At 40.2% G+C, this 15,188-nt stretch overlaps 2 protein-coding genes across 13 annotated transcripts in view; both read right to left on the bottom strand.

The window, feature by feature from the left end:
* The window catches only part of PIP5K1B (phosphatidylinositol-4-phosphate 5-kinase type 1 beta), a 303,947-nt gene that overhangs the window by 223,783 nt on the left and 64,976 nt on the right, over positions 1–15,188 (bottom strand). The gene's annotated exons all lie outside the window — the stretch shown is intronic.
* PABIR1 (PP2A Aalpha (PPP2R1A) and B55A (PPP2R2A) interacting phosphatase regulator 1) lies at positions 1,083–5,498 on the bottom strand. The gene has a single exon (XM_004048100.5). It carries the CDS (start codon positions 5,468–5,470, stop codon positions 4,481–4,483), a length of 990 nt encoding a protein of 329 aa, XP_004048148.2. The 5' UTR covers positions 5,471–5,498; the 3' UTR covers positions 1,083–4,480.

The following is a 15,188-nucleotide window of genomic DNA, read 5'->3' as shown; positions in this document are numbered from 1 at the left end:
AAGAAAATTTTTTTACTTGGATGGCAAGTTACAGAAGCCACAAAGAACTCTGTCTTGGCTACAGTGAGCAATCTGACACAATTTTTTACCAAGTAAGTGGCACTCAAGGCTTGCCTTCAGCCCTGATTCTCTAACAGCCATGAAAAATGTGGGCAAAACTGCTGGAGTGAGAGACCTACATTGAGACCAGATTCTCTATACTTTGTCACGGCTGATAAGGTAAAGCCCTGAAAAAAGTGGTCTAGTCCATAAGCCTCTGCTCCCTTCTCTTATCCTCAATGCCTCAGCCAATCATTCAAACTACACTTTCAGCAGAACCCTTAACTACTTCACACACTGGGCTTTACCTAGTACCCACTTAACCAATTCCCAAACCTAGTCAATCCAACCCACTTCCTTGTGCCTGCCATCCAACTGCAACCTGGCATCCAACATAGCCTAATAAGCCTTCTACTTGTCCTTAACTTACTCCTTTAGTTTCTCAGAGGCAACATTAAACCTTTACTGCACTCAAGCTTCCAAATGATCTCCTGTCCCTATCCTCATGTATCTTAGATTCCTCAATAATTGGAAAATAGGCACAATCAGAAACAAACTCTACTTTTCATATACCTACCTCCATACTCCGAAACACCTGCAACAACAAATCAATTCAACATTTATGGATATCTTTGCCTAGCCTTTTCACTCTCCTTCCTGTTTCAGAAGAAAAATAAGTTTCCAGACCTCCTTTCCAAGGCCAACTCTTTCTTCTGTTCTCTGGTGCTACTCAAGAAATGATCATCATCTTCTTGGTTCAATTGTCTGGCAACCATTCCCATGACTCCCACCTCTGTTAGATCTTCAAAATTGTTCTACTAATCTATAAACATACCCTGAAAAAAAATGTTCTCAGACCTGTTTTCCTCATTTAAGTCTTGATTCCTTCCCCAATTTTATTGCCAAATAAACTGGTCTCTTGCTACAGGTATGTAACTGGTTGAACTAATAAATGTGAATCACCGGAAGGCAATCTGATACAAGTTATTCTTGATTACAATCAATCTTTTAAGTATGCTTAAGGGTCCTAACATCCAGCAGCCTTGGAGTTAATGATCTTTAATGATTTCTCCCATTTATACTGTGTTTTTAACAAGCATAATAAAGGAAAATATACCAGAGGTTTATTAAGTATGACAAACTGTACTTTAAATAAATGTTGCTATTGACTTTAGGACTTCTTGCACAAAGTTTATAGATTAGCAATACTAATACCTTAAAAATGCTTTTTGAAGGATAATTCTTACATGAGCTAAGTAAGCCCTTACAGTCTACAGAATAATGATGGACATTATGAACAATACTATGACAACGTAAATTGTCCACATGCCCTTAGAACCTTATCTGATTTAAAAACTTCCCACCTATATAGAAGAATAAGCTTACAGAAATAATGTTTCCATACCTTTGGGGAAAAGGATCTAAAATAGGAGAGAACATGATGTATTTAAGGAAAAGAAAGGCAAGCCAGTGAGGGCGAAGCACAGAAAACGAGGGGGGAGGAGGGAAGGACCAAATTCCTCAGGGCCTCCTAGCCCAGAATTAATACATTTTGGCATACTCATGAGAACAGGAAGCAAATGAAAAGCTTTCAGCTGGGAGATGGAAGGATCAGGTCCGCAATTTTAAAAGAATGACTCTAGTTGCTGTATGGAGAATGAATGGATAGCCAAGCAGACTGAGTGTGATGAGCACAAGTGGGAGTTAGGAAGTTGCTTCAGAAGCCTAAGAGGGAAATGCTGGTAGCCTGGATCAGAGTGGCGATAGAGGTAGAAATAAGGAGATAGATTCTAGCTGATAAAAATCAGTAAGACTTGAGGAATGATTAGATACGGGGAAAAGAAAAGAAGAGAGGTGTCAATAACATGTTGGTTTCCTGCATTTATATACATATATACATGGAAATGCCAGTAACACATCTTGTACAATAGATACCAAGTTGTTAACAGAAGTTACCTGTGGAAAGGGAAGATGAATTTTACATAATTAAAAGCAGACTTTTAAAACCACACAGATATGTACACTGTTTAAATATTTTACAATCAGCAGGTATACATTGCCTTCATACTTAAACTCACGTGCAATTTGCCTCCCTGAAAAGGATAGGAATTATCCCAAAGAACAGACACAAGAAAGTACATGACATATTTAAAGAATATCAAGTGGTCTAATGTTTGCAGAATAAGAAGGAAAGATGTATACTGGAACAGAGATGAGGAGAGCATTGAAGCTATTTCAGAATATGGCCAGATCATAAAGGTCCTTCTATCTGAGGCTAAAGAAATCATTCCTTAAAGAGTAGGAAATGGGGAAGCAAGTGAAGTTTTCAAGCAAGAGGGCGAAAAATATCAAGTTTAAATTTTAGAAAGATTACTCAAGAGGCAGTATAAAGACTGAACCAAAAGGAGACAGAAGACAGGCTGGGAGATCACTCAGGCAAGAACTTAAGGCAAAATCAGGGGCAACAGATAGAGAAGGGAAGAAATTTGAGATTCATTTCAGAAGTTGACAGGACTTGGTGATTAAGCTAATCCAACAGAGAAAAGGAAAAGTCAAAGATGCCTCCATGGTTTCTAGTTTAGGAAATCAGTGATGACATCAATTGAGCTAATGCAAGAACAGATGAAGTGAGAAGATTAACAATTCCTGTGTTGAAGATAATGAAGTTGAAATACCTCTGGAGGCAGGGCAAGTTACCCAACAAGACGTCAGGCTATTTAAGTTTGAATTTGAACAACAAGGTCGAGAATGGGAGCACATGAACACTATTACTCAGAAGAGAGAATTTTAAACCTGTGGACACAGTCTTACCCTCGATGCAATTTCACTCCATCTTGAGGCAACTGTCAAGAGTTGACCAGTTCCATTTACTCTCATGGTTGTAAAAATTCCACAAAATTGTTAAAGTCTCTGTAAGCGATAACTTTAAACAGTCAGAGCTTTTGTCTTGTTCTGAGTCATTTTTCCCCTTTCCTCTTTGTATGCCATTCTTTCTGTCAAACTATCTAGTTAAGGAAGATATGTGAGGTATAAGGATGCATAATATAAAAAAAAATTTGCTATTCTTATTAAACATTTTGTCTTAATTGTAAAGGTAAAGAAAAGAACATTCGACTATTCTAACTTTAGGAAAACCTAAGTTAAATAATGATTTACCTATGTGACTCTCCACTAATTTTCTCTTGCAAATCATCACCCCTTAATTAACTGACATCCCCAAGGCAGTCAACTCAAGCTGTAGCTTTAACCACAGAGGTTAAACAATTCACAGTCCTGTTGTTGCTGTCAGAAACCCAAGTTACACTGTACCTTTGTCTAATCAATGGTGCCCTAGTTTGGTGGGAGATGGAGAGGAAGGGACCTGTTGGCAAGGAAACATATGCTTCCTTCCTGAACAAGGGAAAACCAGTAAGGTGACAGATGGGCAGAGCAGAAAAGTAGCCAAAAATTGCTGTGGCTCCTGTTTGGCAATAATTTCTGGAACTGAGGCACAACTGAATATTTTAAAGTATATCAACAATTGAGAGAGTATTGTTTACCTGAGTGCGCCAAAGTTCAACAAGCCTTCCCACACGTTTCCTACATTTGAAAAACTTTTAAGTTCGCAGTAGTACAAAGAGCTAGCCTTAGCCTATGTACAGTGGGCAAAGACTGCAAGGCACTGTCCCATTTCACTTTAGGATTACACCCAAGCAAATGCACTTTCCGGTTACAAAAAAAAAAGGAAAAATTTTTATTTTCTCTATAGTAGTTATAGTTGTATGACTGACTAGAATTACTATTAAAATCTCATTAAAAATGTTTTTCTTAAAAGTTTACTTTTATATACTTAATTTGAAAAGATTTGTTCAAACTTTTATAATTTGTTCTTTAATCATTCCCCCTCCCATCCACTTCAGTACCCAGAAAACTAAATATCCAAGAATTCCTGGGTAAAACAGACAACCACTAGATAGATATAACTAACGTATTTTTTTAAGCTGTATAGTTCTTCATCAAATGGAAATCGGCAACCACTGAAAATAACACTAAAAATTAGTGTGGGCATGAAGTATGGAATTTTAAACATCAGTTTACTATGCTGATTAAGTCAACATTTATATTTTCATCAGAACTTAATAATCCCATAAATAAATAGAGCTCTCAATTATTTAAAAAAATCAAGGGATAACATATGTATTTAGACATATTAGCAGCGTAAAGATGTATGCTTCAACACACTTATTGGGGAAACGTCTGAAAATATTACTACACTGAATTCAAGGGTATCCAAAGGAACCTGACATAGAAGTTCTCTAGAATAACATCATTTCAGGGAATTTCAAAAAAGAAAAGGGGTCAAATAGGAAATAGCCTCAAATTAATTGACAAAGTTCAGTGTTTGCCCCAACTAGATTATTCTCTCTCTCCACTGCAAAAAGAAAGTCTCAGGATGAGTGAATCACTTAGACGAAAGTTCATCTAGTGGAATAAATGGAGAAGCCGCTTGGGCAGGTGACACAGGAGAGTCGGTGGTAGTGCTGACTTTCGCTGGTGAGTTACAAGAAGATCCGGCACTGCTGCTGTTTCCATCAAGGGTATCCGAAGATACACACACACCAGGATCTGACAGCTGTGCAACGTCAGAAGAAAGCATGTTGGTGATGCCCTGGAAAAATCTCTTTGGCTGATATTCAGTTTCCATTTCACATTTTCTTTTCAATGGTCCAAGAACACTTGGTCTAATGCAATTGATGGGGCTCTGGCTTCTCCGGGTGGTAAATCGGGTCGTTGGGCTGGGAATAGGGCTTGGAGGCAATCCGTTGCTACTTACAAAACTTTGCAAGGATGGCGAAAAACACTGCTTCCCAATTCCCCGAGTGGGTGACGGTGCTGGTGACACAGGAATGAAATCGATGCGCTTGGGGGAGGCGGATTTCTCCACGTCGTTGTCACTCAGGCTGAAACTTTCCTCCCAGGAGTGGCTTATCTGCATTGCGGTCTGCACCTCCCGCTCGTGGACCGTCTCTCGGTTGATCAAGTCCATGCCCTCTTCTTGTTTGATCTGGTGCAAGCGGCTGCTGTGCATGCGGACAGGGGAGGCCGGTAGCAGCAGGCCATGGCGGCTCGGGAACGTTGTGCTGTTCCGCCTGGCGCTCGGCGCCTCGGCCTGGAACACCGGCGAAGTGTCACTGAGGCCGTGGATCAGGGGGGCGCTGTTAGACCTCCTGAGGCCCCCGCCGCCGCCGCTGCCACCGCCCTCCGCCGGGCTCCCGCCCGTACCCGGAGGCAGCTCCAGGTCTAGCTCCATCTTCTCCTGAGCCATGTCGGGGGCAGGGAGGCGGGGGAGGTGCTCAGTCAGGGACCTAGGATTCCCATTCCCCGCAGTCCAGGGCCGCCGCCGCTGCCGCCGCCACCGAGAATCTGTCAGCGGGCTGGCCCCTCTGCGCATGCGTAGCTCTTCGCGCAGGCGCTCGCGGTGTCCGTCCTCGCGGCGCCTGCTTAATGCGTAATATGTGCGCGGCAGTGGTAGGGGAGGGGCGAGGAGCGGTCGGGCCGCTAGTCCGTACATGCCTTCGGCAAATAGCTATTGAGCGCAAGCTCGCATTGACGCATGTCAATAAGATTGTCATATTCTGGAGTGCATACTCATAAAACAAAGCCCTGAAAGAGAGGCCCATGGTGATATGGGGCTGTATCACGTGGAGTGGCGCTTGGCCTAATCAGGGAGGGCTTCCTCGAGGAAGGAACAATCTCCTGAAATCTGAAGAAGTGGGCGAAATGGGTGCGATGTAGAACTTTGCAGGAAGCGGGAAGCAAGGGCTGCTCAGCCAGGTGGCAGGCGGGAACCAGGAGGGGAGGAGAAAGTGTGGCCTGGAGTGGAGAGTGAGGGCTGGCCTGACGTGAGGTGGTGGACCAGACCACATTCTGGTCTTTATCTTGAGAACAATGAAAACTTAAAGGGTTTTCAAGCATGGGTGTAACAGCAACTGAAAAGCTCACTGGCCTGCAGTCTGGAGAATACATATTGGGAGATTAAAACCTTACAGAAAAAAGGCCAGAGAGGATGGTCATTTGCAGTAAGGTGTCAGTGTGGCAGTGGAGATGGAGAGAAAAGTAAATCTGAGAACTATTTAGGTTAGGGGAAAAAGCCAAAACAGAGGATGGTATTGCTATTGATTTACAGTCATAGTTCCAGCACAAGCAAATGTGTGAAGTATGAAGGATTAAAGGAAAACCAGTAGGTCCTCACATTTTAAAAATGAAACCACAATTCTTGGCTCATGTAATTAATATAAAACCTTGATATCTCATTAAAAGTGAGTTTATATTTATTTTTTCATTTATTCAGTCAGTCAAGTTTTTTTTTTTCAGCATACTTACTATGTGCCAAACACTGCTAGGAAATGGGCCCTAGTATGAACTTTTAATTCTTACTGAGGGGAAAACAGAGAAACGCAGGCTATTTTCAGATAGTGGTAAGCCTTCGGAAAAGTAAGATGGTGTGATGGAGCACTACTGATAGAAGTCAGGGGACAATTAGAGCTGAGATCTAAATGACAAGAAGCAGTAAGTCACGTGGACATCTGGGGAATGAGTATTCCAAGCAGAGAGAATAGCAAGTGCTAAGGCCGGAGGCAGCCATGAGTTTGATGAGTTAACAGAAAAAGAAAAAAGGGCAGTGCCGCTGAAGCATAAAAGCGGGAGTGTTAGGAGAGAGTAAGAGTTGGATCTCATTCTGAATATGATGAAACGCCACTGGAGGGTTTTAAGCAGGGGACTGATATTATCTGGTTTATGTTTTAAATATCACTTAGGCTCTGTGGAAAACAGGCTGAAAGAAGACCAGAGTGGAGGCAGAAGGATGAATTCAGGACCTATGACAACAGTACAGATAAGATTCTTGGACTAGGGTTGTAGCAGTGTCAATGGGGAGAAGCAGAGAGACTGAGGATATGTGTTGAGTTAGAACAAATAGGATTTGCAGATGGATTAAATTTAGATTGTGAAAGAAATAGATTATTCGAAGGGGACTCATAGCTTGTTTTATTTAAACTGGTGAGATGGTAGTATTATTTACTGAGAGAGGAAAATAGCACATTTAGAGTTGTAGAAATTAAGAGATCTGAAGCAGAAGAACACAAGGTGGAAAGAACCAACATTTTCTAAGTGCCTACTCCCTGCTAGGCACTTTAAACACTCCATAATCCCACTTAATCCTCACTGCATAGATATTGTTATACTCATTTTACGAAGGAACGATTGAGGTTCAAAAATTGCAAAAGGCACTACAGCCAGTACACGGAAGAACAAAGATCTGAACCAATTTGAATCAAGGACTCATTTCGAAAACCTGTATTGTTTTTTCTGAATTTCACATGGATTAAAGAGAGAGAATTTCACATGAATTAGAGAAGGATGGCTAATTCTGAGACCAAAGAAAGGTCTAAAACCAAAGTTGGGAAAGGCAGAAGGAGGAGATGGATTTGGGAGACAAGGCAACAACAGAACCTAATAGCATGCTGTGCAGAGGATGAACAGGAGACACAAATGACTGAAGTTCAACTGTAAGTGGCTGAAAGAATGCTACAAATTATTCAATAAAAACAGGAGAGAGGAGGAAATGTCTACAAAAAAATTAATATTAGGTAAGTAGAAAAGAACATTAAATATAGAACTCAATTTATAATACCCACAGCATATTACTGTTAACTGCATATTACTACATTATTATCAATGTGGCTCAAATGTACCAGATATTGTTCGTCCATGTCTGGATAAACATAATAATTACCTTTACTAATAAAACACAAGGATGGTGATGAGCCCACAAAATAAAACATATATGCTATTTGGTTCTTGCCTGAACACACCTATTAGAGATCTTAGCTGGTTTCCCAGTTTCTACCCTTGTCCTTGTAGAGCTGGGGACAGAGAATTGACTGAGTCATGTATGACTCAGTGCCTTCAGGTCCGGGCACAAATATTAATACTGATGGAGAGGCTTTCATAACTGTTCCTTATAAAAAGCAATTGCAGTTCTCAACACCAAGTCTACATTTGCATGCCCCTTACTCTGTTTTTATTGTCCTCTGGAGTACCACATGACATATATGTATACATTTTCTTGCCTGTTTCTTTGCTGAGAAAGTAAGCTCTACAAGGGAAAGACCTTTCTTTTGTTCTCTGTTATATGCTTAATATCTAGAACAGGGCCTGGCACATTGTACTCAGTAAGTACTTGTTGAATCATTGTGTGAATGCATGATAATGAATGAAAGGATGGATTAATATAGCTTTGTCTAAAAGGGAAGAGAACTCTATTATTTGAAAATCCAGTCTAACAGGCTTTTCTACACTGATTCTAAGAGCTCTATACCTTGATATATTTTTTAAAGATCAGGAATATTATTATTATTTAGAGTGCCCTCCAGCCCATGCAGGTGTGTTACTGGAACTACCCATTATGTGACCTAAGAAACTGAAGCCCTAGGTTTTCTTTCTTTTTCAACGATATGCTAATAAAAATTTGATAGAATTAAAATGTTCAGCACTGAGGATTCTAGGCAGTGTTTAATATATTGAGTTACTACTTCCTTTCGAAGGAATCAAGGACAAATGAGAGAAAATAGCAGCCATAAAATGCAATGTAGCCAGCTGCAAATGAATAATGCCAGAGGCAGGATCCAAGGAACCTCCCTGGCTCATTTCCCCCTTCCGGTTTCACTCCCATGAATTAAATACCACACTTAGTCAAGATTCATTCTCACTCTGCAGCCACAAAACCAGACATCTATTCCGCAGTTAAACTTTATTGTGATTAATATTAGATTTTTAAAATATTACTTATATTTTAAAAAATATTACTTATTTTTAGGTTAAAAATAAATAGTTTAGGGCCAGGCGTAGTGGCTCACGCCTGTAATCCCAGCACTTTGGGAGGCTGAGGTGGAAGCATTGTTGAGTCCAGGAGTTCATGACCAGCCTGGGCAAGAGAGAGAGACCTCATCTTATAAAATTAAAATAAATAAATAGCTTAAAAATGAGCATAACAATATCTAGAATTGGGACAGAGTCCCAATCTGATATCTAATTTATAAGATCTCAATGAGGAATAAGTGGAACTAGAATGTTTAAAGTGACTAGCAGGGAGTAGGCACTTAGAACAATATTATTATTAGATAGTTTTCTTTTAATTTCTGAGGGCAATTTTTCACTATTAAATTTCCAAATATATGACAAGGCAAATTTCCACCTCTGAATCCAAATTGAATGAATGTAAAATACAAAAATGTGTGTATGTATATTATCTAAGATGGGCTGGCAAATACCTCAATGTTCCACATTAATTAGCATCAACAACCTACAGTAAAAAATATTGCAGAAAAAACTGCGCTCTAAAACCATAGGAACTTAGGGTTAACTGTTACAACCACTTAGGAAAAATATTTTGCTGTACCTATTAAAAGAAAATATATTTATAGCCCACGACTAAGGAATCCTGCTCCTGACAATATAACCAAGAGAAATGAGGGCATCTGTCTACTAAAAGACATGCACAAGAATGTTTCTTGCATTATTATTATTAAGTGTAATAGCTCCAGACTCAAACAACCATAAACAGTTTAATTATACAATGGAACTCTTTACCCAACAACATGGATGAGTTACAATATAATGTCGAATGAAAGAAATTAAGTACAAAAGAATACATACACTATGACTTCAGTGTTATGAAGTCCCAAAACAGCCAAAACCAACTTAGAAGTCAAAATAAGTAGTCCCCTCCTACCCACAGTTTTGGTTAACCTGTGGCCAACGTTGGTCCAAAAATATTAAATGGAAAATTCCAGAAATAAACAATTCATGAGTTTTAAATTACATGCTGCTGTGAGTGAGTGCCATGATGAAATCTGGTGCCGTCGCACTCCATCTGACCTGGGACATGAATCATCCCTACAACCAGTGCATCCATGCCGTCTATGCTCCCTGCCCATTAGTCACTTAGTAGCCATCTCAGTTACCAGATTGACTGCTGTAGCAGTGCTTATGTTTGAGTAACTCTTATTTTACTTAATAGTGGCCCCAAAGCACAAGAGTAGTGATGCTGGCAATTGTAATATGCCAAATAGAAGCTGTAAAGTGCTTCCTCTAAGTGAAAAGGTGAAAAAAAAATATGCTGGGATTGCTAAGATCTGTGGTAAGAACAAATCCTCTATCCATGAAGTTGTGAAGAAGGAAAAAGAAATATGTGCTAGTTTTGCTGTTGCACCTCAAATTGCAGAAGTTACGGTGACAGTGTGTGATAAGTGCTTAGTGAAGATGGAAAGGGCATTAAATTTGTGGGTGGAAGACATGAACAGAAAGCATTCCAATTGATGGCAATGTGTTGCATCAGAAAGCAGTAAGCCTATATGAAGATTTCAGCAAGGGATCCCCTGAAATGAGTGACACCAAGCCACTTACTGCAAATAAGTGATGGTTACACCGATTTGGGAATAGGTTTGGATTGACAAATATAAAATTTACTAGAGAGGTTTTGTCTGCCAATGAAGAAGCTGCTGCCACATTTCTAGCAGAGTTGAAGAAGTTGATCAAGGAAAAAAGATACTATCTGAGTGAGACTTCAGTTGCAATGAAACTGGCCTCTTCTGGAAGATGTCCAGTAGAATCTACATTGATGAAAGTACAAAAGAGGCACCAGACATAAAACATGGAAGGATGAATTAGCTGTAGTACTATGTAGCAGTACACATACAGGATTTGGTTTCTGCAGTTTCAGGCATCCACTGGGGGTCTTGGAATGTTTCCCCTTGGATGAGGGGGACTATTATAGTGGTAACCCTTAGGACTGAAGGAGAGGGGTTACAAGAAAATGTTCTATATCCTGATATGTGTGCTAGTTTACATGGGTGTACACATATGGAAAACATTATCAAACTATTTGAAATGTATACACGTTTCTATATAAAGTTAGATCTTAAAATGTTGTTGATATGGACAAAAACAGCATGGAATGTAAATGGAGAAGGACAGAATAGGATAAGAGTGTATGTACTTCAATTGGAAGGAAGATATCTTATTCAAACACTAACCAGAAATCTAAACTGGAATGCTGAGCTTCCAAATCTCTCTGACACACAACAGTATCAGTGGAAGAGAACTAGCTTGACAGCAGAGAGAAAAGAGAAACACACACACCCCTAAAGTTGCATTTCATTGGGGCCCTAAACACCAGTAGACTCCAGCAACCTCACATAAACTCTGAAGACTTGTCTGAAGCCAGTTACAGATCACCAAGAATAGAACCATCAGCTTTTCTTGACCCTGTTCCCACAGTACCCTTAAAGTTAGTTACTTCTAAGAAAGCAATAAGGAGGAAATGAAGCCCATTTTATTGCCTTTTATTTTCTCAACTGCAAGCTTTGTGTATTTTGTTCAAGCAAAGTCGGCTCTGTTGCCTTCTCAGTGGTATCCTCCTAGAATAATTCATGAAATGGAACAGAATTAAAGTAGCATCATAGGAACTCAGCGTGGGCTGTTAGAACATATGTGGAGAATAAGAATTGTATTTAAGGACACAATTCTGGCCACCAAGAACTTACTTGGTTATTCTGATGAAAGAAAATAATAGATTATCTCAGAAACTTACCAACCATTCAATTTGCAAATAATCATTGAGGGCCTGTTAAGTACAGACACCCTCTATGTTATCTACCTTAAAATTGCTTAATCTAATCCTTAAAACTTCAGAGCAACAGTAAAGATTAGAAAATCAAGGTAGAAGTGTACAAAGCGGCTACTGAGCCCTCTCAACTTTGATAAAGTGAAAAGGCATCACACCATTGCACGGAGACATATCCTTCTTATGGAGACAGTGAACAGATAGAAAGGGGCCTCAAAGACTTGATGGAAGAATCTTACAGGCTAGGCCCTCAGTACAATTCAAGTAAACAAGTAATTGTGGATTGTAGTTATTTTGTTTAGTTTTTTCCATGGGGGACTATAAAGGAAGATATTAAATTAAAATAGCCATCTAACCCCCAGTCTCTAATCCCTTAAGTCTTTTGAATAGAGTAGAAAACAGGATTGATATCTCTCCTTGTTCCTCAGTGGAACCTCAGAGGAACCTCAGGGTTCCTCCTTGGTGCCTTCTCTTTGACATTAAAACCCTCTAGGCCATAATCGAAGAATACAATCGATAGCCCTTTCTTTGGTGAAATGCTTCTGTCTGTCTGTCTGCTATCCTTCCCTTGAAGGATTAATCCATTTGCCAAGGGGGTGGAGGAACTGATGGCTTTATGGATAACGTATAAAGTTAACTTTAAAACATGCAAAGGCTGCAAATCTAGTTGGATTTATATACTTGGATCTTTCAGCTGGGTGGGTGTTTGGGAATCTTAAGAGCTCAGTGTATTAGTGCACAGCAAGACATAGCAAAGAAAGAACCAAACTTGGAGTCAGATTATCGTACTTCCAGCAGTGGGACTTTGGGCAAGTCTGTCAACCTCTCTAGACTTCACTTTTGTCACTTATGAAGTGGGGATGCAGCCTTTTTGTTGTAAAGATAAAATAATATGGTGTCCATAAAAGGCCTTGCAAACAGTAAAGGGCCTATAACAGAGTTCTTTTTTCACATATTCAGTGCTGTGATCGCAAAATGATCCTACCCTTTTTCCACTACTCTTACCAGAAGGCTTCCTCTGTTCTCTTACTTTCAGTTTGATTCTGTGGAGGGAAATTCTTTCTTCATCTTCTTCCCTAAGGCTATATAGTATTATAGAGCTATACATTTTCTGTGGTCTAAAAACTATGAATTGGAAGGTTCATATACAAGCAGGTAGTTTCTGAGTAGAATAATTGGGCAAAACCACATTTCTAAGATCTTTGCCACCAGAATCTGTGTGTCTGGGAAGAGAGATGGGCACTGGGGCAGAGAGGCCATCAATAACTAAAATGCAGCTGGATCAGTGAATACTATTCCCTGCAGCAAGCCATTTGTTAATCCCCAACAGTAGCAGCTACCCTCCCCGGTAGCGCTGAACTTTTCAATTGGGACTAATCCCAGAGGCTTATTCTTATTTATTCACTTAAAACCCCATTTTGAATTACTGCTGTCATGTCACCATCCTTCTTGGCATACAATAAACTGCAGGAGGACACATGTTTGGCTGTGCCTGACAAACAGGTTGAACCCAGCCTCTCTCAGACAAAATAAGAAGAGCAACTGAGAGAAGATTCAAGAAGTCTCAGTAGTTACTGCTCCTTAAGGTGTGTCTTTCCCTCCACGTAGCTGACATCCAGAGGGATGTTTGGAGGAGTAGGTCAAATGTTCAAAAGAAGTTTGAAGCTGCTGCTGCAAACCTAGAGATTCATAAGCAACATGCCTTAGGGAAATTTTTTGGTTTTAGAAGGTGACAACTTCACAGCCAAGAATTCCTTAGCCTCTAAGACACTTTAAGATAAAAAGGAGTATTATGGAGAAAGCAGGCAGTTTCTTCCCTTTTCATGCACCTTTCCTTTGAGCTAAATATGACCAGTAAATGCAACAAAAAGAAGGGTGGGTGTGTTCTAATTCCTCCTACCTCATACAAATTTATAAACTAAATACAACTGTATTTCAGTATCCACAACTTTTTCACCTGTAGCTCAATTTGATAGTAGGAAATGAATTTTTATCACCCACAGAGATCAGCCATCTGAAAGTTCTCACTTACTAGGAAGTGGTACAGATTTTTTTTCTTCACTCTCCTTTTGAAAACTATAAGTCTAAGATAGTAATCTTCTTCAGCCCTTACAGTTAAGACACTTTTCATCAGACAAGGCTGTCTTATCATTATCATTATCACATGATGGTAGTTCACACCCAGCCAGAGCCTTCTAAGTATTTTGTGTATACTAACTCATTCGATTTCTAGGATTCTTACCCTTATTTTATAGATAAGGGAAATGAGACAAAGAGAGGAGAGGTTAACTAAGTTGCCTGAGGTGACAGTAGAGGAATTTGAGCCCAGGGGTCTGGCTTCAGAAGCTGAGCTCTTATTCATCACTCCCTATTGACACACATGAAATACACTTGGGTTCCTCAAACCTGTCATTTTCATGGTGTTCCAGGTTTACTTTCAAGACTGTTGGTAGAGTTGAGGTGTACAGCACAGCCATTCTGCTTATCAGAAAGATAGATGAGGGGTCCATATAATTGTGTGGGCTTACAGATACTAGCGAGTTTATAAAATTAAGCAATTAGTAAATGCCCTATTTGTCCCAAAGCAGTTGTGAAAACTAATGCAAAGGGATAGAACCACAGCATGTCAGATCTGAAAGGGACTTTAGAAATCACCTTCACTAACTTTCATCAGCAGGGAGTCTGAGGTTCAGAAGGAGCCAATGATTTCTTCGGGGTGAAAAAGGCATCCGAGAGAGCTAGGATGCTTGATGAAGTCTGTAAGGATTGCTCCCTAATGTTTGGTCTCTAGATTCCTCTTTAACTTTAAACTCTTTCTCTATGAAAGAGTAACCACTCCCATGGTTTTAACTATGATCGATATGCTGATATCTCTCAAATTTCTATCTCTAGATAGGGCTGACATTTCCAGACTGTCATATATAGTTACTTACATACATTTCCGCTGTATGTTCCACAGATTCTTCAAATGCATCTACACATGAACTCAGTTCTACCCCAAACCCACTACAGCAGTGGTCCCCAACATTTTTGGCACCAGACCAGTTGCATGGAAGACCATTTTCCCATGGGATGGGGTGGGCAGTGGAAGGGGGATCTTCTACCTCAGATCATTAGGCATTAGCTTCTCATGTGGAGTGAGCAACCTAGATCCCTCACATGCACAGTTCACAATAGGCTTTGCGCTTCTGTGAGAATCTAATGCTGCCACTGATCCAACAGGAGGCGGGGCTCAGGCAGTAAGACTCACTGGCCTGCTGCTCACCTCGTGCTGTGTGGCCTGGTTCCTTACAGGCCACAGACTGGTACCAGTCCACTTCTTTTGAGCATGAACTGCACAACAATCTCTCCAGACAACCAAGTCAATACTCAAATTATTCTAGATCCTTCTCTCCTTCATCCTTATTTTTACCCTGAGAAGTCAGACCCCAGCAAGGTGCAGGAGGACTGGTGGCAAAAGGCAGGAAAAGAGAGGAAGAGAATC

The sequence above is a fragment of the Gorilla gorilla genome, chromosome 13 (assembly GCF_029281585.2).
Source record: "Gorilla gorilla gorilla isolate KB3781 chromosome 13, NHGRI_mGorGor1-v2.1_pri, whole genome shotgun sequence".
Lineage (NCBI taxonomy): Eukaryota > Metazoa > Chordata > Mammalia > Primates > Hominidae > Gorilla > Gorilla gorilla.
This window is presented reverse-complemented; position numbering and strand designations above follow the sequence as displayed.